The sequence below is a fragment of the Henckelia pumila genome, chromosome 1 (genome assembly GCF_033568475.1).
Source record: "Henckelia pumila isolate YLH828 chromosome 1, ASM3356847v2, whole genome shotgun sequence".
Taxonomy (NCBI): domain Eukaryota; kingdom Viridiplantae; phylum Streptophyta; class Magnoliopsida; order Lamiales; family Gesneriaceae; genus Henckelia; species Henckelia pumila.
Window position 1 is genome coordinate 101,418,564 of NC_133120.1, and position 21,909 is coordinate 101,440,472.

General features: G+C 35.8%; 1 protein-coding gene across 7 annotated transcripts in view; it reads left to right on the forward strand.

Annotated features, from left to right (window-relative positions):
• Positions 1-1,952: 1,952 nt before the first annotated feature.
• The window catches only part of LOC140875202 (uncharacterized), a 70,302-nt gene continuing 50,345 nt past the window's right edge, over positions 1,953-21,909 (forward strand). For 4 of the 7 annotated variants that reach the window (XM_073278805.1, XM_073278820.1, XM_073278828.1 and 1 more), the window contains exons 1-21: positions 2,138-2,469; positions 2,647-2,750; positions 4,566-4,700; positions 4,777-4,827; positions 6,346-6,440; positions 6,558-6,675; positions 7,417-7,518; positions 7,590-7,778; positions 7,895-8,055; positions 8,189-8,359; positions 8,684-8,776; positions 8,890-9,208; positions 9,317-9,421; positions 9,496-9,591; positions 12,274-12,341; positions 14,991-15,111; positions 15,188-15,394; positions 15,495-15,698; positions 15,795-15,904; positions 21,518-21,614; positions 21,702-21,800. In XM_073278805.1, coding sequence (XP_073134906.1) covers positions 2,373-2,469; positions 2,647-2,750; positions 4,566-4,700; positions 4,777-4,827; positions 6,346-6,440; positions 6,558-6,675; positions 7,417-7,518; positions 7,590-7,778; positions 7,895-8,055; positions 8,189-8,359; positions 8,684-8,776; positions 8,890-9,208; positions 9,317-9,421; positions 9,496-9,591; positions 12,274-12,341; positions 14,991-15,111; positions 15,188-15,394; positions 15,495-15,698; positions 15,795-15,904; positions 21,518-21,614; positions 21,702-21,800 — 2,742 coding nt within the window. In that variant the 5' untranslated portion in view covers positions 2,138-2,372. Of the gene's footprint in view, positions 2,026-2,137; positions 2,470-2,646; positions 2,751-4,565; positions 4,701-4,776; positions 4,828-6,345; positions 6,441-6,557; positions 6,676-7,416; positions 7,519-7,589; positions 7,779-7,894; positions 8,056-8,188; positions 8,360-8,683; positions 8,777-8,889; positions 9,209-9,316; positions 9,422-9,495; positions 9,592-12,273; positions 12,418-12,494; positions 12,504-14,990; positions 15,112-15,187; positions 15,395-15,494; positions 15,699-15,794; positions 15,905-21,517; positions 21,615-21,701; positions 21,801-21,909 lie in introns of those variants that run through there. The other 3 variants (XM_073278814.1, XM_073278846.1, XM_073278856.1) reach the window with 3 other exon arrangements.

The window sequence follows — 21,909 nt, forward strand, 5'->3', positions numbered from 1 at the left end:
TTCTTTTCCTTTTTCTTTTTTTATTTTTTATTTTTTATTTTTAGAAAAAAGGGACCCGAGCATTACCTTTCAAACTTTTTCTCTCTCAATTATCAAATGACAAAAACATCATCTCTGTTCGGTTATTAATAAATTGTTATTATCATCAAATAGAAATAATAGCATTTTACGCTAAAATTATTGAAAATAGTATTAATTATAAAATTAATGATAATTTAATCATATTTTATGTGAACTATGGAGCAAGTTATCCAATACTGCATCGATCGACGAATTCATCTTGTTGTATTTATTCATGTTTGGTGTGAGGACATATTGAAAGATCAAATTAGATTTTTTGTTTGAATGGATTAAACAAAATAGTAAAATAATAAATGTATTCGATGATTTTTGTTTCTCATCTTTCATTTTCTCAAACTTTGAATGACAGGTGTATGAAAAGTAGTGAAAGCTAGGTTGTTGTTGTTGTGTATATATATTTGGATTTGTGTTTAAGTGGTATGTACATTAATCCATTTCACACTTTATTATTTGGAATTTTGAAAGATATCATAATCATGTTGATCTTCACACTTTATTATTTATAATTTTGATATTTTAAATTAAACTATTGTTTTGTGCAAAATATTTTCAATACAGATATATTAATGTACACGAAATCTTTCAAAATTTTATATCTGATTGCGTTTTCTTCACTCTTTATTATTTAGGATTTTTATATTTTTAATTATATTCTATTTTTTCTTCACACTTTATTATTTGAAATTTTTATATTTTTATTAAAATTATTGTTTTGGGCAAAACGTTTTCAATAAAAATTTTGATACAGTGTTTGTCGATTTAATTATTTTGCTATCTATAATTTGTTCTCACTCATTTGCGTTGTTGTTTTCTATGTTGTTGCAGGTAGTGGGTAAATGGATATGGAGCACAAGAAAATTCTGAATTTAAGTTCGAAATTTGAAACATAAAGACGTTGTCATTATTTACAACAAGTTATACACTATTTAAAAACTAGATATTAGAAATTTTTGTTGTATATTCGCACAACCTCTCGAATATTCTATTATGGTGTTTAGTGACATAATTTTATATATTTTTAACGTTTTATTTTTCGTCAAGTATTTTTTCGTCATTGCATTTTAATCATTTTTTTCTTTTCTTTTATTTTTTAACCATGTACGTGGTGATTTCATTATTCATTATTATTTCTATATTTGTATGTTAACGAATATTGTCTACTTTTTCGAATAATGCATTTATTACATTACAGACGCAAACACATGTGCAGTGTGCAGAGTTGTTAGTGGTATAAATAAATTACTAACAAAATATAATGTATTTCTCCCGAAAACCAACCATTATATGTAATAAATGCATTTTTTAAGTTATGCAATAAATACATTCACCGATACCTATGAATTAACCGTGACGTGCATTGCATAGCTCTTAGCTACAAATTACATTATCACAACTCGTTCCATGCTAGATCATTGCCCTGTTCATTTGTTTTTGTTTTTTTATTTTTATTGTTGTTTCTTGTTTTGCAATAATACGAAAGTGCAGTCATTATTTTTCGATGCATATCGGTTAAGTTCGGGCTAACATTTACAAACCACACTAACCAAGTAAGTCACATTCGACAAACCCAATACCACAATTTTCCCAAAAAATATTGACAAAAAAATTAACTTCTTCCCAACCTATCGTCTTCTTCACGTCACCTCTTAAACGATGATTGCTTATCTTTTAGAATTGAAATTAAGAGGATAGTCCGATTCCAATATTACTTTCTCAAGAAAATGAAGAAGATACATCACGACTAAATTTTATTTACTATCAAATACCGTCACACAAACCCTGTTGATGAAAAATAAAAATAAAAATGAACTCCCACGATTATCAAATACTCACTCACTTCACCTAACCAAACGTCAATTAAGGACCAATATTGTAAAGAGATCGCATTCGGAGGATACCAAAGTGTTTTCCCCAAGAAACCGAACGAGGGCCGTATGGGTAAAGGTTAGCACGCGGCAGGCTGATGAGAAATGAGGGCCCAACTATTTTTATTTTTATTTTTATTTTTATAGTCGTAGCAAGTAAAGCGACGACTCCAATTCGAATATTAAAAAAATGTTGTGTTGAACGACGTGGAGCCTTGGAGCCAGTAAACAATGGCACAAAGGAGAAGTTCCACGATATTCTTATTGTTTCGTCTTCTTTCCATTTGCACGAAAGCCTTTTTCTATTTCCATAATTAATTTTGATTGATCAGTGTGATTGCTGCGCTGGTACTGGTAGGTATATAATCATGTGCGGAGGCGTGGAAATCAGATGATTCTGTTGTTTTGTAAGATTTTCGAGTAGAGATGTTGGAGGATCAGGTAGCGTATCTGTTACAGAGGTACCTGGGGAACTATGTCAGAGGCCTCAGCAAAGAAGCCCTTAAGATCAGTGTCTGGCAAGGTGGTGCTTCATTTTTTATTTTATTTTTTGTTTTCAATTCGAGAGGAATACCGGGCAGCATGTCTTCAATACGTATTCATGCCAATGCCTCAAGATAGCAAATGTTTATGTTTGTTTTTTAAATTCATGCTTTCTATTTTGGAGTGGTTTGTACTTAGTCCTCGATTAAATTAACAGGTGATGTTGAATTGACAAATATGCAACTGAAGCCAGAGGCACTCAATGCTCTGAAGTTGCCAGTGAAGGTTAAGGCAGGTTTTCTTGGATCAGTGAAGCTAAAGGTTAGGGCCCTCCTTACGATTTTTAACTTAGTTTCATTAATCGGTGTTCTAAAATCTTGAACATTCGATATGGGCTGGTACCACTGCTTTAACAAGTGGATGTATTTGCTGATTATATATGCGATAGACAACATTTACCTTTGAAAACTGAATACTTATTTCTGCATTCCACGCTGGGGCTTTCTCTTACGGGGAATACCTTACAAAATTCAAGATATTAGAGGCATTTCACCTCTTAATTTTTTATCCACTGTTTTTGTTACAATCGTAGTGGAAGTGTAACAAATGTTATCCTTGTCTTCTTATGCACACATATTTCATTAGTAAAAAATCTCACGATAGTCATTTAAGGTTGCTTGAATGTGCCATTTTCCATTTTCGAAAGGTGAATGACAAAGGAAGGCGCTGCCATCTAATGATTTTCTTCTCTAATTGTTTTTATAAAGCTTGTCCAACACGTTATAGATTGCATTTCAATACCTATAGCATGATAAAGAAAAGTGCAACTTTCCTTCATAAGTCCCTCGGAATATGGATATATCTGTATCATATCAGAAACCAAAACGCTTAAGTTCATGTTTAGAACGATGCTGAAATATTTTGGATTGACTTCAATGCTTTGAACTTCATTTCTATTGTTTTTTTCTTTTTACCGAGAAAAAGGAAAGAAGAAAAAAGATTGGAAGTCCACCATTCTTTTGCATTTCAAGAGTTTTAAATGAGAAATACCGTTTCCATGACTGAAAGAAGATATGTGCGATAGGTTGCAGGGAACTGATGCTGGTTTCTTATGTGTTATGTTATAGGGTTTGGCTTCTGTTAAGTTCATCGTCTCTCTTGTGCCAGAGAACATGTCGAGGATGGAGTCTACTGTCCCCGAGTCCATGCTCAGATCTAAGCATGAATTAATTGAGTCCTACAAGTTTTAGGGAGTCTGTGTTTCTAGTATCATGTGATGAACTTTGCAGTAGGTTACATTTTTTTTTTTTTTTGATAGGAAACTAAAACTTTATATATATAGTGAAATAAGAAGATACAAAAAGTGAACCAGCGGTCCACAAAGGCTAACTATGCTCCTTTGCAAACAAAGGCAATTATCATCTAAATCAAAGCCAATTTCCAATCCCTATACAAGTCTAATAAAGCCAAAGACTGGAAGCTAGAACCATGCAGTAGGTTACATTTTAATGTCCTTGAATTCCTATTTAGTAACTTTATCTCACATTGGATTTGAATCAATGAGAGTATACCACTAATTCGTTCTCATTCCTTTGGCGTACCTAGGATTGGACTACCATATTATTACCTTTTTTTTTTCTTTTGTATACTCATTATCTTATTCCATCATCGTAAGCCAAGAAGGGGCCAGGAATACAATTCTAGAGTAGAAGAGGGTGTTATGGAAGATTCTGTGTGCTGAGTGAAGGAATCTTATCTGAATATTATTATGGTGTCAAATAATATTTGCTTTCAGCTGATCCTATCCTCAATGTTCCTTTTGGAGTATATTACTGGTTGAAATTGTTGGTGGATCTTGGGTGATATTCTAATGCACTACTTACCTTGATTATGATATTAAATCTTTCCAACGTCAACATTCATGCAAAGGAGAAAAGCCGAATCCACAATCTGCAATATTTTTCAGTATAATATTAATTAGTTACACATTCTTTATTTCATCTACTGATCTACTGTTATCATGTGGCGAATGGGTTGAATACACATATGATTGTGATGTATTGTATATTTAACGGCTTGGAGGATTTGCATAATTGTGCCCTTTCCATTTACTTATACCCGTTGTTCGAAAAACAGGTTCCATGGAGCAGGCTTGGCCAGGAGCCAGTTGTAGTTCACCTGGATCGAATATTTTTATTAGCTGAACCTGCAACCCATGTAGAAGGATCAAATGAGGATGCTATCCAAGTTGCTAAGAAGACTCGAATAAGAGTAAGAATTGCATTTTGATCTAGAGACATTTTCTCTTGTTGTTTGTTAACTGTGAATCGAATTTTTTGTTCAATAGGAAATGGAATTGAAACTCCTGGAGACTCGACAAAAACTGGATACAGAGCTGGTACGTGTAATTGTTTTTAGAAGTAGAACATAAGATCTATTTAAGTATCTTACGCAGAATTCTAGGAACATGGACTCATTGGTGATGTTTTTGCGAGCTTGAATTATTATTTTTTATCAATTTATATGGTTCTATAAATCAGTTTGCGGAGTATGAACTATCATAATGTTTAAAAATTTTTGCTTAACTTTTTTTTGAAGGACTTGAATTTTAAACAGCATATTTTTAAAGGATAGAGTTACCAGTACTTGTTTATTACCCAGTTACCACCCTGAGTCATGGATGCAAACAGAAATGTGATTTCTGCGGCATATTTGCTTTATGGTTTTTGCTTATGATGGCCTCCTCTTAATCGCGGAATAGTTTCCCCTTTGCTTCCCTTTAAAAAATATTCTTGAAAGACGAAAAGTGATCAGGGATTTAAAAAAAGTTCCACAAGTGACGCGAAGGATAGACCATCTTGGTGTTCATGCTATGTGGCCCAAAACTTTAATCATGCCCGCTGTAGAGTTTAGACACAAGGTATATGCCATTTGAAAATTTCTGGAAAGGATGATCGTATTTGAAAATGAATTGGTTATCAATAAAAGAAAGATAATGAAAGCTTTCTTGTAGTTCCGCTTCTTGCTCTAAAAATGAAGAAAGACTTGTCGGAAATCGCCTTGGTCCAACTAAGAAAGACATGGGAATTTTAGAGCGGTATGGAATCAGCCAATTCGAACTTTTAGTTCATATAGTTCGGCCCTAATAACAACTACCATAACCATAGGAGAAGATTCGTCGTTCAAAGAGCTTTATTCGATGCGTGCTTAATTAGATATTTTTAAAAAATGAAACAGATAGGCATCATTTTATAAAGACTATCTCATCATATATGGTGTGCACAAAAGGCAACATGAGCCAAATTGCACCGATAATGGGACATCATGGTTATGCATAATGAAAGAGTCGCGTGTTGGCTTGGGTTGAGTGCGAAGAATTAAGCCTCACGGAACATTGAGCCTCATTGCATAGAACTATTGTTTAACAAATTATTTGGAATTTTGATTTAAGTTGCTACGCAACATGATAAATGCGCGTAGCTAGGACAAGCATTCAGTTGTGAACTCATTGGAATATCAAGTGCTTGGTAGCTACATAAAAAATCTTTGTCAACTGGGTTGAATTGGGTGCCTATGCTTATGTTATTCCTTCAGGATGACTTAGTGGTGTTTGCTTGTATTTTATTTTCGTATGCTTAGTAATCCTTTTTGGTTGGTCTATTTCAGTTATTGGGAGGAATTGGCAGGCCTCTCCCCTGTACATTGTTTTTCTTGTTAAGAAAAAAATAACCAAATGCAATTAGAAACTTACTTGGAGCAGCCATGAGTGTGGTGGTCTGTTGCATGTGTATGTGTGTGCATATATATGCATATACCGAATCATATTCAAAGCAGACTAAGAATAATTTGTGGGCTCTTGGTGAAATGTTTTGATCACGATTTCATAACCTTTATTCACGCTCTTTCTTTCTGTTAGAATAAATCTTGGCTTGGATCGTTAATCAATACGGTGATCGGAAATTTAAAGCTTTCAATTTCAAACATTCACATCAGATACGAGGATCTTGAGAGGTATGCAGGTTTTATACCGGATTCATCCTTACTTTTTTCCCCCTTTCTCTGTTTCTTTCTCCCCTGATCTCTGAATGTAACCCAAAGCAACCATTTCATATTGCCACTGTTTACCAGTAATCCAGGTCATCCATTCGCAGCTGGTGTAACCTTGGATAAACTTTCTGCGATAACAATGGATGATAATGGGAAGGAGACTTTTATAACTGGAGGTGCATTGGAGCAAATCCAAAAGGTTCATGTCCCTTGAAATCTTAATCGAGAAGAAACAGAATTGCGTTTCTTCAACTATTCCTATCAAATAATCAATTCCTTATGTTTGGGGTTTTACTGTGTGTGGTTATTATTTACCTGTGCAACTTGATCCACGTGAATCCAGGTTTATGGTGTCTTCCATGAATTTTGATTTGCTGATCAGCTGCTATTATATAGTGATGTATTGCTTTGTCTGTACTCTATGACAATAAAATTTTCTTTAGTGTTATTATACATTAAAACTATCTGCTCTCCCAAAAGAATGACGTTACAATTGATTGATAGAAGATGCTGTGAAACAAAATAGAGAAGTTTCATTTATTTGGAAAAGAATTTTGACTTATTTAATGTATTTCGGACGTTGAATACTTTAAACTGCACCAATTTCACAAACTAGAATGGAAAAAGACTTCGATCAGGTTCATGGGAATTATGGTAGAAACATATTCTGACTATAGAACGTGACAAGAATTCTCAAAATTCACACAGCTTATGGCAAAGAGTCGAATTTGTGAACGCTAAGAGGCCATTTATTTATTTTATTGGTAATGCTTCCTGCCTATAAGGTATCTGCTCGACTTTTGGTTATTATAGGTAGCTTATCCTCCTGTATATCTCCATCCATTGAAATCTACAGATTGCTAATGCTTGTTATAGCTCTTTTTTTGGTCCAGATTTAGTTTTGTTCGACTATGCATTTGATTCCTTTTGTGACGTTTAGTCTGCAGAACTTGAACGATTGGCTATTTATTGGGATTCTGATATCAATCCATGGTTTCTCGAAAAACGATGGGAGGATTTGCTACCAGCTGAGTGGGCTCAGGTATGTTAAATTTGATTAGCGAATAAATGCTTTCTGTAAGTTTATGTTTGTATCTAATCCATGTGCTCTAGGTTTTCAAGTTAGGTACGAAGGATGGAAAACCTGCTGCTAGTGACATCCATAAGCACTCATACATTTTGCAACCAGTGAGTGGAAATGCTAGTTATGTGAAAGACCGTCCAAATATGTCTGGGAACAGTAGTCAACCTGTGCAGAGAGTTACCGTAAATCTAGATGATGTGACGCTATGCTTGTCAAAGGTTGGTTCCTACTGTAGTTTTATCTAGGTTTTTGGCTTTTTGCCCTCGTGACACTTAGAATATTATCCACTCATTAAATTTTAGGAGTTTATCCTCTCTATCTCTATCTATTGCAGGATGGTTATGGGGACTTGTTGAAATTGGCAGATAACTTCACTGCCTTCAACCAAAGACTAAAATATGCTCACTATCGGCCACTGCTTTCAGTGAAAGCTGATCCAAAGTCTTGGTGGAAGTATGTGTTCAGAGTAGTTTCAGATGAAGAGAAGAAGGGCAGGTAGCTGGCTAGTTATATTTATGTCATAGGAATTCCCCCCACGGCCCCACCCCACCCCACCACGCACACAACATTTATGTTAAATCCTTACTTGCTTCTCAGAAACTTTTGTTTTATTTTTATCTTGCTCCAGTGGGAAGTTGTCATGGGAGCAAGTCTTACGCTACGCAAGATTACGCAAGAAATACATCTCCCTGTATGCTTCATTGCTCAAGTCAGATCTTGACCGAGCTGTAGTGGATGACAACAAGGACATAGAGGAACTTGACCGTGAACTTGATATCGATGTCATTCTTCAGTGGCGGTACACTCCTCTGATTCTTTCGTTTGATAATTGGATGAATGATGTTGGTATATGCTTGGTATACAATGTTGTGAAACTGATAGGAGGGTGTGTTTTATTTGACTAGTATGTGGATATTACATTTGAGGTCATTGTGAGTGCTATCTTCTGGTTGTTTTCTGTTTGAAACTACTACTAGTTTTTGCTTTGAATGATTCAATTTGTGGCCATCGAGTCTACTATTGTTGATGGATTTTAACTTACTTGAGCATGTTGTAATAGTTGTTTTGCCTTCAGAATTTTGACATATATATTTGTTAATCACTACATTGCTTCTTCAAATAGGATGTTGGCTCACAAATTTGTGGAACAATCAGTGGGTTCAGAACTGTACAAAAATAAACAAAAAGCAAAGAAGTCATGGTGGCCATTTGGCTGGTAAATAAGTTTTATGTTAAACTTATTGTTTCACCCTTCCAAAAGATTTTTGGGGTCAGTACTCAGTATATTTTAATTTTAATAATAATAATGTTATTCGCTCCCTATCTCAGGTCGAACCAACCTGAAAAAGATGAAAACGAACCAGGGGTTCTGACAGAGGAAGACTGGGAGAGATTAAATAATATTATTGGATTCAAGGACGGGGATGATAAAAAATCCCCAATCCCTGATAGCGGAGACTTGCCATATATTTTGTTGAAGCTTCACATGAGACATAATGCTTCGAAGCTTATAGATTTCCAGGAGTGCCTTGCTGATCTATCCTGTGATAATCTTGATTGTTGTGTGAAACTTTACTCAGAGGCCAAAGTTTTTAACATAAAGTTGGGATCATACAGATTGTTATCTCCAAATGGTCTTCTTGCTGAGGTAGGCTGCCTCAAACCATTTTTCTGCATTTTTACTGGCATGCTAATGAAAAGTTACTTTCTAGAAAACAGATCGGATAGTGATTGCTTCTGTTTATTCTTTGTACAGAGTGAAAGTGCTTCTGATTCACTAGTCGGTGTCTTCAGCTATAAACCTCTTGATGCTGATGTTGACTGGAGCATGGTTGCTAAAGCTTCACCCTGCTATGTTACTGTAAGATATCACTATTTGTGATCAAACATTTGTTCTCTTTGTCCAGCTTTGAACTGATTGATGCTCTGATGTAGTATTTGAAGGATTCCATCGATCAAATCATTAACTTCTTTCAAAACAGTGCTGCTGTTAGTCAGACTCTAGCCCGAGAGACCGTTTCTGCTGTGCAGGTGTGTTTGTCTCCTTTTTTTTCACCTGCAGAACCGGTTAATGCACGTTATGCATCTATAAATTTTGTTCTTTAGGCTTTTGTTTCTTTTTTGAAACATTGTTCGTTAATGTTTGGTTGCATTGGAAAAGAAACATTTTCATTTCTTGGGAAGGTTTTAAACTTTTCTACTATTTGGAAATATCATCTTTTGGTTGTGACAAAACGGGGATCATATTTTTAAGCTTATTTTGGTGTTTTTTGGGGGGTAGGGGGTAATTTCGGGTGTCTTTCTCAATTGTGTTATTGTGGCGCACTAATGTTATGGTGTTTATTTTTGGAGGATTAGATTTAGCAACTGCTTTGTTATGTAAAACATTCAAATTCACGAGGTATGTTGGTTCTCTAGGCTTTATGAACTCTTCATGTTTTAGAAGGATACTAAAAATAAGTGGAAATGTTGTTTTCTGTTTGCTACGAGGAAACATTGAAAGGAAGTCTGTTACTCGCTGAATCAACTGTTCCAGGTTTTACAAGTGAAAAGGGGACTGATATACTGCTTTTGAAATCCCACTCGTGCTGTACTCCTCTTTAACCGTTTATCTCATCCGCTACATTTTTCACTCTATCATTCCCCACTCTGTGAACAGCTCCATCTCCCCCCTTTAGCTTTCGGCTAAGGCTTTCTACTCTTCAATGCATTGTTTCAGCCACTATTTGCTTCCTCCTTTTGGCAATTTTCTGTCTTCATCACACTCTTTCAACATCTATGCAAATTATGGTTTCTGTCCTCCTTAAATGTGTGATGGTGGCTTTATTCCCATTAAACACCCTTCCATGTATAGAGTCAAGCTGGCTGTATATTTTTCTGAGCTCACATTGAATTTGCCCTACCTTTTTGTTTGGCTTGGTCTGAAAAGAGTTTCCATGGCTCCACGGATGTGTCTAAGGTCCGTGGATCTTTTTGTTTCTGCAGACCAAGTGTTGGGGTGCCTGCCCTGTTTCTGCATGGGTGCTGGGGCGGCAAGCCAATTGGTTTCAACACTTTTGAATCACTTTATGGGTGCTGGGGCGCCCAACCTTCGAATTTTCATGCCTTTATGCGTTCCCAATCATTTATATGCAATTAGTTTTCCCTTTATGCCCATCATATTCATCAATCACCATCTATGCTCCTCAAACGTGTTCCTATCATCTATTACCACAATCACCAATTTATGCCCATCATATTCATCAATCACCATCTATACTCCTTATTACCTTAAACATTATTCTAACATCTATTACGACAATCACCAATATCTATCGACCAAATTTTCAATACCCATCACCTCCATATCCAACAATATCACAAAAGTGTTATACATTTCATTTTCAATACTAATGGATTTCAATGTCATAGAAGTGATATCAATTCAATTCCATAATCTAAACAATTATATTTTGTAACGTCCCACTGTATCAAGACAAGTTTTTTCAGCGTGCTTATGTCCCACACTCACACGCACTATGGGAAACTTCCCAGGGGGACACCCATCCTAAAATTGTCCAAGCCAAACACGCTTAACTTTGGAGTTCTTATGTGATAAGCTTCCGAAAAGAAGATACACCTTCTTGATATGAGTTGTACATATCAAATCTTTTGTACCTCTCATTCCGGTGTGAGATCGGTTCATTCATGTCACCTGTCACCCATTCTTTTTGGTGGGGTTTCTATCTTTCAGGTATTAACCATCTATATTGTGGACCATGTACCGCCTCATGACTTTCTTTTTGGCTTCGAGTGTCACATGCCCACCAACTTTTGTACATCTCATTGCGGTGTGAGATCGGTTCATTCATGTCACCCGTCGTTCATTCTTTTTGGTGGGGTTTCCATCTTTCAGGTATTAACCACTCATATTGCGGACCATGTATCGTTTTAGGACTTTTTTTTTGGCTCCGGGTGTCACATGTCCACCAGCTTCCGCCTGGTTCGTCCCCGAACCACACCGTACTAGGAGAGGCCAAACCTTGATACCATTTGTAACGTCCCACTGTATCAAGACGAGTCTTTTCAGCGTGCTTATGTCCTCACTCACACGCACCATGAGAAACTTCCCAGGGGGTCACTCATTCTAAAATTGCCCCAAGCCAAGCACGCTTAACTTTGGAGTTTTTATGTAATGAGCTTCCGAAAAGAAGATACACCTTCTTGATATGAGTTGTACATATCAAATCTTTTGTACTTCTCATTTCGGTGTGGGATCGGTTCATTCATATCACCCGTCGCCCATTCTTTTTGGTGGAGTTTCCATCTTTCAGGTATTAACCACCCATATTGCGGACCATGTACCGACCTAGGATTTTTTTTTTGGCTCCGGGTGTCACAATATTTCATATCATAAACAATATTAAACTTGCCATATATTATGTTATGTTATATTAAATATCCTAATTCTAAACATATCGTAATAAACATTTTAAACTCGCAATGATAAACATAACAAGATAATTAACAATTAAATCATTTGTAGGGATGACTGGGCATTACACCTATCTTCTAGGGCATAGTATGCTGGTTCTTACCCAATTTATCGCAACTTTACATTTTTTAAAACTGTTTGTTGATTGTGCTGTGATGTACATGTCTGATAAAATGAATTCCATAATAGTAATTTGTTTTTTGGGTGACTGCTGTTAATTTTGTGTGCTTTCCTTCCAGATGACATTTGATGAAGTCAAGCGCACGGCAGCTCGACAAGTGAACAGGGCATTGAAAGAGCGCACCAGGTTCTTATTTTGATTTCAACAGGCTTGATTATTTGGAAATGAAATGGAAGTGGCCAGAGGATGTATCCGGGCATTGGTAATTAATATGACTTAAGTAAGAAGTAACTGAAGATAAATATGAAATGGGATACAAACTACTGAAGGATATGCATATAAAATTAGGTAATAACGATAAAGGTTTTAAGGTATTTTGTGATATCAATGACTTATTGACTTTGTTCCTCGTATAGTACCTTAGATTGCTCAAGTAATATCATACATTCACCCTGAAATATTACAGTTTAAGGAGACGTAGAGTCACTGGAAATTAATAAATAAAGAAATGAACAAAGGGAACTCATAATAACTAACTCTAAATTTAGTGTCTTTCAGAAGACCAAAAAAAGAAAAAAGAAATATCAGATTGCTTGAGATATTCTTACATAATAATTAGAAGGCTGAGGTTTAGTAGAATGTAATATTAGGACTTTTAAATGACTTGGTTCATGACCATGCTTTAATGTTCCATAATTACTTTAATGGTAAAGAAATGATACCACATGACTACCTGGAAATATATAACGAAGATTTTATAAAGTACTTGATTTTTTTTTGAATACATCATAGGCAGGCGAGGAATTTGGCAAGTGTGTAAGTTATGATTTTATAGAAATTGGTTGGTAGCTGTGTTTTGAACTTCGAAAAAGTTTCTTACTTGCCGTGGCTTCACACTTACTGGACTTCAGTCTGGTACTGGATTTTTTTTCTGGGAGAAGATGGGGAAAAGGATTGCCAGTGGGGCAGGCAAGGTACAGTAGGTAGGAGTAAAATAAATTGTAAAAGGGGGTTAGGCCAATAGTTTCGAAAAGAAATGCATGACATGCTTAACGATGCTTTTAGACATTGAAGCGCATTCTTATCCATTATGACCCAAGCTCGAATATTTGAACAAAGAACTGAGAAATCCTATATACAAAACCTCAATTAACCAAAACATTTGCTCTTATTTCCCCAAAACCTCAATTGACCTCTGGTCCACCGTTGTAATTATCTTTCCTTGTATTATTAATACAACGCGAATTTCCTATCCAAAAAAAAAGGATATAAGAGAAGAACAATGAAAATGAGAGAGAAAAATGTAAGAGGATGTAGTTAACGTTTCTCTAAAGATGTTTGTTACATGAGCAATGTTGCCTTAAAAAATGGGGCCCAATCCTAGATGAGGATCTTCTCCATGCAAAACTGAGAAATCCTATCTGCAAAACCGTTATTAGCGAAGTATAGTGGGCGAACAATTGCCCCGTACACAAGGATAGCCCGAGGGAAATAACTCTAATTTGCTTCATTCTCTTGGAGCTTAGTTGTTTGTCCTTTTTCAAAAAAGATTATTCCTCGTGATATATATACATGAGTTACACATTAGGTTAGTAGTAGAATTGAATAAAGAAGGGAATATACTTATTCAATCCCATCTTAAAGATACCCTTCTATACCAAATATTATGTAATATAACCTTTTACTATTTGCAAATCCTAAAAAAACCCTTAATTGGCCCTTTCTACATCTCAATTAATTTTTACAACTGAAGTCAGATTCGTTTTTCTAAATAATTTATTAAATAAAATAAAAACAATTCCCATTTCAATTTAAGAAATTTGGCTGACTCTGACAACCTCTACACACTTTTTCAGTTCGTTGGTTGATTTACATTGTTTTCTTTACTTTAGATTTAAATTTGGAATATAAAAAGTAATAATAAAAATAATTATTTTAATAACAAAAAATTGATAAAAATAACAAATAACCATGAAAAATAGAAAATAAATCACTAGTTTTTTCGTTTCTTATAAAAAAAAGAAAATAATAGTAACAAACCATACATTATATCAATTCAAATTTAATATCACTCACACTATAAGTATAATTAAAAATAGAGACCAAATGCATTATAGTTTTATCTTAACTAATTTTATTTTTAAATGTATGGATTTTAGATTTGTTATTAAATACAATTTTATTATTTTACTATTTACTTTTTATTGAAAAAATATGAAAGCTTGATTCCGCACTACTATTCCATTTTCCAAAAAAATAGGAACCGTTTTAATTTATTTTTTCTAAAGCAACTCCTAACTTATTTTTTATTTGGTTATCAATTTTGATGGAAATTCTCTAGTCCTTTTTTACACGTTTTTTTAATAAACTTTGAAATTTTAATCATAAACTTGTTCCTTTGCAAGTTGCTATGCTTGTATGTTTGTGTAAAAAGGTTCAAAGGAAAGTTTAAAAAATGGCTTTATAGGATATATTTGGAACTATCGCGGATATCCCTATTACCGGAAAACCTACAGAAGTAAAACATAAATCAGAGGCTATTTAACTCCCCTCAAGAACTGCATGATAAACAGGAAAAATGTATCATTTCTTAGTGTTTAAATTAAATTATTATCCTTAGAGGTTCTTGATATAATGGTTATTCCCTTCCTTTTCTCTGTGGTATTACCATTGCTTCCGGTTCTGTGCATTTATCACAGAGGGTAAGCTTTGAAAGATCACCTAGATGTGAATGTTAATATTTACTAATTATTCTTTGATGTTTATTCTTTGCTAATTTTTCCTTGCGTTAATGTCACTCATCTTAATGGACTAATTTTCGACATACTTTTTCAGGTTTTTTTTGGATTTCGATATTGCAGCACCAAAAATTACGATTCCCACTGAATTTTATCCGGATAGTGTCCACCCTACTAAGCTCCTACTTGACTTGGGAAAGCTTGTGATTCGTTCTCAGGTTGATTTTGCAAGATTTGGAAGTTGATTTATTTAATATTTCAGCCTAATCCATCAACTATTATCATTTTGTGCAGGATGATGCTGAGGTTGCTTCACCTGATGAGATGAATATATACTCCCAGTTTGATCTGGTCTTGAGTGATGTATCAGCATTTTTAGTTGATGGTGATTATCATTGGAGCCAAGTTTTCTCGGATAGAAAGGGTGTTGTATCCAACCACAACTTCATTAGTTTTCTACCCGTTGTTGATAAATGTGGTGTTTTTCTGAAGCTTCAGCAGGTAAGTACCATTGCTTTCATGTTTGAAGTTTGATCGAAAACTAATGTGGGTGCCTATTATTCTTTGGCAAATTTATGATATTTTCAATCTGGATTTTCAGATTAGATCACCAGTTCCCTCTTTTCCATCGACAAGACTTTCTGTGCGGTTACCCTCCATGGGTTTTCATTTTTCTCCTGCTCGTTATCATCGTCTAATGCAAGTTGCTAAGATTTTTCAAGGAGAGGATGCCAATCGTTCTGACGTAGTTCGTCCTTGGGATCAATCTGATCTAGAGGGATGGTTATATCATTTGACATGGAAGGTTACATTTAATTTTCTCAGTTAGAGTTCCTTGTTACGATAACCTAGTTTATTGTTGTATTACAGTCTAATTTATATTCATTCTCTTGTTTTTTAGGGTGTAGGAGGTAGAGAAGCTGTGTGGCAGCGGAGATACTTTTGCATAGTTGGACCTTTTCTCTATGAGCTAGAATCCCCTGAGTCGAGAAGTTATAAAAATTACTTCAGGTTTGGACATTTGTTTGATATTGTTTTTAACTGATATAAGCATAAAATACTTTGTGGTCTTGGCGTGTATAAAACATGGCCTCTCTTCTTGAACAGTTTCCATGTAGAAAAGCTAGATGAAATTCACTTTTCCCCTATACCTACCATGTGCTCAATGAGAGAAGAAGAGAGAAAGTGTTCTTTTTGAGGTAGGTGGTGAAACTGAGGCTCTAAAAGAGCATGAGACTAGCATGTTAGAACAATTTTTCCTGATAGTGGTTTTAAAATCCTCACTCCACATGTCCCCATCTTGCATATTCCTATTCATCTTAATTACATGACTCGTATACTGTAGATAGGGCGTGTACTTTGACTGCTTAAATCCCGAGGGTATTGTAAACGAAATTTGTAGTGCCTGAAGGTTTGCAAAAAAAAAACCAGAGCTCCCTCTCATTTTCTCATATAATATAAATGGTTTTCCTAATAATGAATGCCCATTAGACTATTGTGCTAAAAAGGTTCAATTGTGAATGCAATGTCTTCGCCAATGGCCAAAATTGAAAGGATACTTATGCTCCTTTATGAGCGAGACGGAGGAACATCTATCCCCATCACCGCGAGAAGCATGAAAATTTGGGACCACCGAGCATTCTGAATACATATTTCTAAGATTCATTAGGAAAAAAATGATTTCCCATTGTTAATATGGATGCATAGCTAACACTTATGATGCATTTGATAGAAGCTGTAAGTTTGACAAAAAATAAAGCATGTTTATTACTAACACAAAATTAAAATTTTCTTTTTGTGAAACATAGACAAGGAATCTTTGTATAAAACAGGGAAATAAGATTATTATGTAGCTTTTCTATTTATTTTTTCATATTCCTATTCACGAGTCGACTTTTGTTTAGAGCTTTAGAGGAGCTGGGTTTGGTTTGGGTAGCTCCGAGGTTAACGAAGGATTTATTTACTGTTTGATTTAGGGCGCGATCTTGGTAGGAGGGGATGATTGTTTTGGATGGTGGTGGTTAATTTTATTTGCTGGTATGTTTGATTGGAGAGGAATGAGAGAATTTTTGATGATATGGCGGGCTCAGGTGAAGTGTGTTGGGAAAAGACCAAGTTGCGGGCTTCTACGTGGACTAGGATTGTTATGTTTTCGGTTATAGATCTATTCAGAGATTCAAGCTTAACTTCTTGTTTATATGACTTGAGTTTTAGGGGCTTTGTGCGAATATCATATCCGCTTTTGGTAATTATTACATGATATCGTGAGCCGGTAGGTGTGGGTTTTAGTAGTCAGCCACGAAAATCCTAGACCCTAGGGTGCAGAGATCAAAATTATATATATATATATATAATACCTTTCCCAAAAAAAAAAGAGGTTGATGCATTTATACCCATAGCTAAATTTGATATTAGAACTAATACATAATTGGTTCGATTCTGAGAGACTACCTGGACATGTCTACACAAGTGGTAGACAACTTCAATGTAAGTAGGACTATATATCTCTGTACAATTAATAGCTGACCCAAGAACATATATGAGAATCATGGCCGCCGGCCTGCCCCAAATCACTATTCATCAAATCCACACAAAAAATCTGAACCAGTCCTTGAACCAAACTTTAAGAGCCTTTAAATCTATGCATCACCCTTGAGAAAGATACTCGATCATTTGCTCAACACCCTCTTGCTAAGCATGCATCGTTTTAAATGTGGCTGAATCTATTGCAACTTTGTCTCAGAGTTTAAACCGTGTGGATGTCCCTAAACAATACTAGAAGCCCATAGTAGATGAATGGAAGAAGGTTGTGTTAGAGGACATGAATTGTTTGGAGAAATAGTACTTGTGAATAATGCTTTTCCTAATCAACAATAAATAGTAATTTCTAATTAAGTAGTCACTTTGAAGTTTAATTTAGATGGGTCGACAGAACTATCTAAATCAAGACTTGTTGCTAAAAGTTTCAACAACCTTTTGAGATTGATTTTTGGAGACTTTTTGTTTGAGTAGTGAACCTTACTAATAAACAGACTAATAAACAGGCTAACAAGATATATCTGTTTCTTATAAAAAAAAAAAGTTTCATACAATACAATATAATATAATCTAAATAAAGTGCAAATAAATATATAAATGAAAACTAACAAGATAATTAAGGTGGTGGCTGATGGCGGCAGCGGCGGTGGGCGGCTGGAGGCGGTTTGAGGCAGGTGGTGGCTGATGGTGGAGGATCTTTGAAACCAAAAGTAAATACAAAAGAGTGTTAGATGTTTTTAACTTTTTACTATATCCAAGGTTTATTAAATCGATCGACTTTGACTGGTTTTTAAAATTATTTGACTTTGATAGTCGACTGGGATTTTAAAATCATTCACCGCCTCGACCGCGTGCTTGCCCGCCTCGACCTCCACTTATAACACTGGATGGATGTTGTTGAAATATTGTCCCACATCGGTATGATAGACTTCCTGGGAGCTCTTAATATAGACAAGGGCAACCCTCACCTCTTGAGCTAGCTTTTGAGGTGAGTTAGGTCCAAGTCTCATTTCTTAACATGGTATCAGACTCCGTGTGTGTTGGACCGCCCATAATTGGGTTGCCTATAGTTAGGCCACCCGTTAATATCTCCACGCTTCAAATGTTCGTTCCTGGGCGTGTGAGGGATGTGTTGAAATATTGTCCCACATCGGTAGGATAGACTTCCTGGGAGCCCTTAATATAGACAAGGGCAACCCTCACCTCTTGAGCTAGCTTTTGAAGTGAGTTAGGTCCAAGTTTCATTTCTTAACAAATGTAAAATGCAATATGTTTGATATTAAAGATCAAGTCTAGAATATCATGCGCAGTCTAGAGGCGCCTGAGCTTGTATTTTTCGATATGCTCTAGGCATGTTTTGACTCGCACACTCATCAACAAGACATGGACCTACAATGTCCAGGGTCATCGAAGCCTGCGGGTCCCGTCGGACACTGTGGCTTTCGATACCCAGCCGTCGACAATACAAAACAGGGTTGAGCGGCCCCAACAAACGAGGTATATTTCAAAAATATCATGAACAACGTGATATGCCATGTATAATATGTCAAAACAGTAAAACAAGTATCATGCAGCAGATAAATATGCATCATATCAGTGTGTGTACAACGCTTGGATATCTCAGTCAATACATCACATACCCCACTAATGGATTTACTATTAAGTCTAATCGTCCGAACTTGTGTTCGTCGTCAGCCGTTGATGACTTCTCGATCTGGGTGTCTCATGTCACCAACCTACTCCTCAGGTTGACACTAGCTCCGAAGCTTCCCGACACTAAACTGCCCTAGAAACTGGCTAGAAAACCCAAAGTACATGGCTAGAACTCGAGAGAGATAAACCGAGGGAAAGCGGTGTAAGAAACAAATGAAATCAGCTTTTATTTATAGGTTGTATCTGGACTAGTTCAGAAGATCCGAACTCAAGTTTATCTGCCACGTGTGGTAATCTCATTCGTGTAGCTGGATTTCTCGGGATAAGGTAATTTGAAGTAGATTGGGTGGTTGACACTTATATCGGCAGTTTTGAATGCCTTGCCGATCTACTTTATGTCACTGTTTCGAGTTCCAAGGGGTAATCACAGATATGGTGGAAAAGTATATGAGGGACTTTCTTTGGGATGGAGTGGACGAGGATTCACAATGTTATCTGGTAGCATGAGAGCAGGTTTGTAAGCCCAAAGTTCTAGGGGGTTTGGGAATAGGGAATATTTGTTTGAGGAATAAAGCTCTGCTGGGGAAATGGTGGTGGAGATTTTCAGTGGAACAAGAGATGATGTGGAAAAGGGTCATCAAGAGCAAGTACGATTTACAAGATAATGGTTGGGATGCTGGTTTGGCTAGAAATGTTACGTTTAGGAGCCCATGGAAGTTTATTTCAAGGTCTTACTCGGCTTTTCACTCATTAGTAAGGGCGGTGGTTAGAGTGGAGACCAAAGTGGGGTTCTGGGAAGATAGATGGTAGGGGGAGTCTTCGTTTCGGGATCTATTTCCAGCCTTGTTTCAAATTTCTTTTGCACATAATATGCATATTTCTCATTTTGTATGAACGAAAAATTCGTTGAATATCGGTCCCCTTTCATGGGACTTTCACCCCTTTCATGGGACTTTCATTTTCGGAGGGATTTGAGGGATCAGAAAATTGCTGAGGTAGGCGTACTGTTAGGTGAGTTGATGAGAGTTAGATTGATTGATGGGGCTGAGGATGTTAGAGTGTGGGTTGGGGATTCTTCTGGTATCTTCTCGGTTAAATCATTTTTTGAGTCCTTCTTTCCTAATATCGATCATCCCTTGTTTTTTTTTTTTTTCAATGTTATCTGAACATTTCCAATACCTTCGAAGATTCAAGTTTTTTCTTGGACAGCCGTGTTGGGTAAATTGCCGACTTCGGAGTTGATGCAAAGGAGATGGCCTTCATGTGCTTTGAATCCGAATTGGTGTGTGTTATGTTGGAAAGAGAGGGAAACTCAGGATCACATGCTTATACGCTGTTATTTCACGTATGAATTGTGGTCGAAGGCTTTGACGGAGATGAGGTTAGTGTGGGTAACACCTCGATCTACACAGGAGCTATTCGCTACTGATCTTGCTTTTCTTTTGGGCAAGAGGTGGAGAATATTTTGGACTTGGGTGGTTCATGATATTTGTTGGTCGGCGTGGTTGGAGAGAAATGGAAGAATACTTGAGAATATGGAAGAAACGGCGGAAGAGTGCTGGGAAAAGTTTAAGACAAGGATTGCTATGTGGAGTAGATCTATTAAAGAATTTCAGAATATTGCAATCTCGGATTTATTAAGGGATTGATTTTTTGTTTATTGTTGATATTATTAGGGAGTCGTTACTTTCTTTTGTAATTAGCGGATATCTTGTCCGCCTTTTGTAAGATTTCTTCTCGTATATAATATATTAGCGTTTCCTATCAAAAAAAAAAAGTCCTTAGTAATAGTTGTCTGGTGTGCGGACTGCTGGTCCGCTTTTTTAATTAATAATTGTTTATAATGTAATATAATATTTTCTCTTGTAATATACATATTATATGTAAATACGTATATATATGTGTGCGTGTGCGTGTGCGGGTATATATATATATATATATATATATATATGAAGGTAGTGCATTATGTTTTTCTTGAGCTTTTTTGTATATGCTATTGGTCTAATGCAGAATATGTACTCCGTAGTGCTTATGTTGTATAGTATTTCGATATTTTGTGTCTGTTTTGGCTTGTTATGGCGCTGCCATGTCATTAACTGTACAACATATTTGACAAGAAGGTTAGAACTATGACACATGCTTGAAGAATCACAGTGACAATGGAGGAAATTTCTCTACAGCTCGAAGTTACTACTCAAGATGACAGCATACATATTTATTTTGCTTTTATGTGGACAACTTTTTTCTATAACTCAGAAGAAACATGTGGACAAACTATTGTTGGTGTTAATGCATTGCAGGACCATATAATTTAGTGATAGCTTTTCTAAGCTGCATCTTCATTTTGATTTTTTTATTAAGGTTACATGACAGCGTACATATTTCTTTTGTTTTCATATTCCTGATAGAACTTCGATTGTTTTATTAACCTAGTTTACGAGGTAAACAACTACTCCAAATGCCTGCTGAATCTGTTGGCGAAGTAGAACATGTATTAGCTGTATGTGATGCTGAGCGTTCCTCTTCTAAGGTTAGCCATGGGAACAGTCATAGGCATTACATTATTGAATTGTCTTTGCTTTCTAGTTTCTATTTGATCTTCATATTATTTCTTTAGGTCGTCGAAGATGCAAACGCTCTCATTTTACGTTGCGATTCTGAAAGTTCAAGCAGGACTTGGCGAGGCTACATTCAGGGAGCCATTTATCGTGTATCGGTACATCCAACTTCCTGCTCTAGTTCATTGCTTTCTAAGACTGCACTATCTTGTTATTAGTAGTAGTTGAAAATGTGTTGCTTTGTTGAAAAATATGAAATCTTATTTG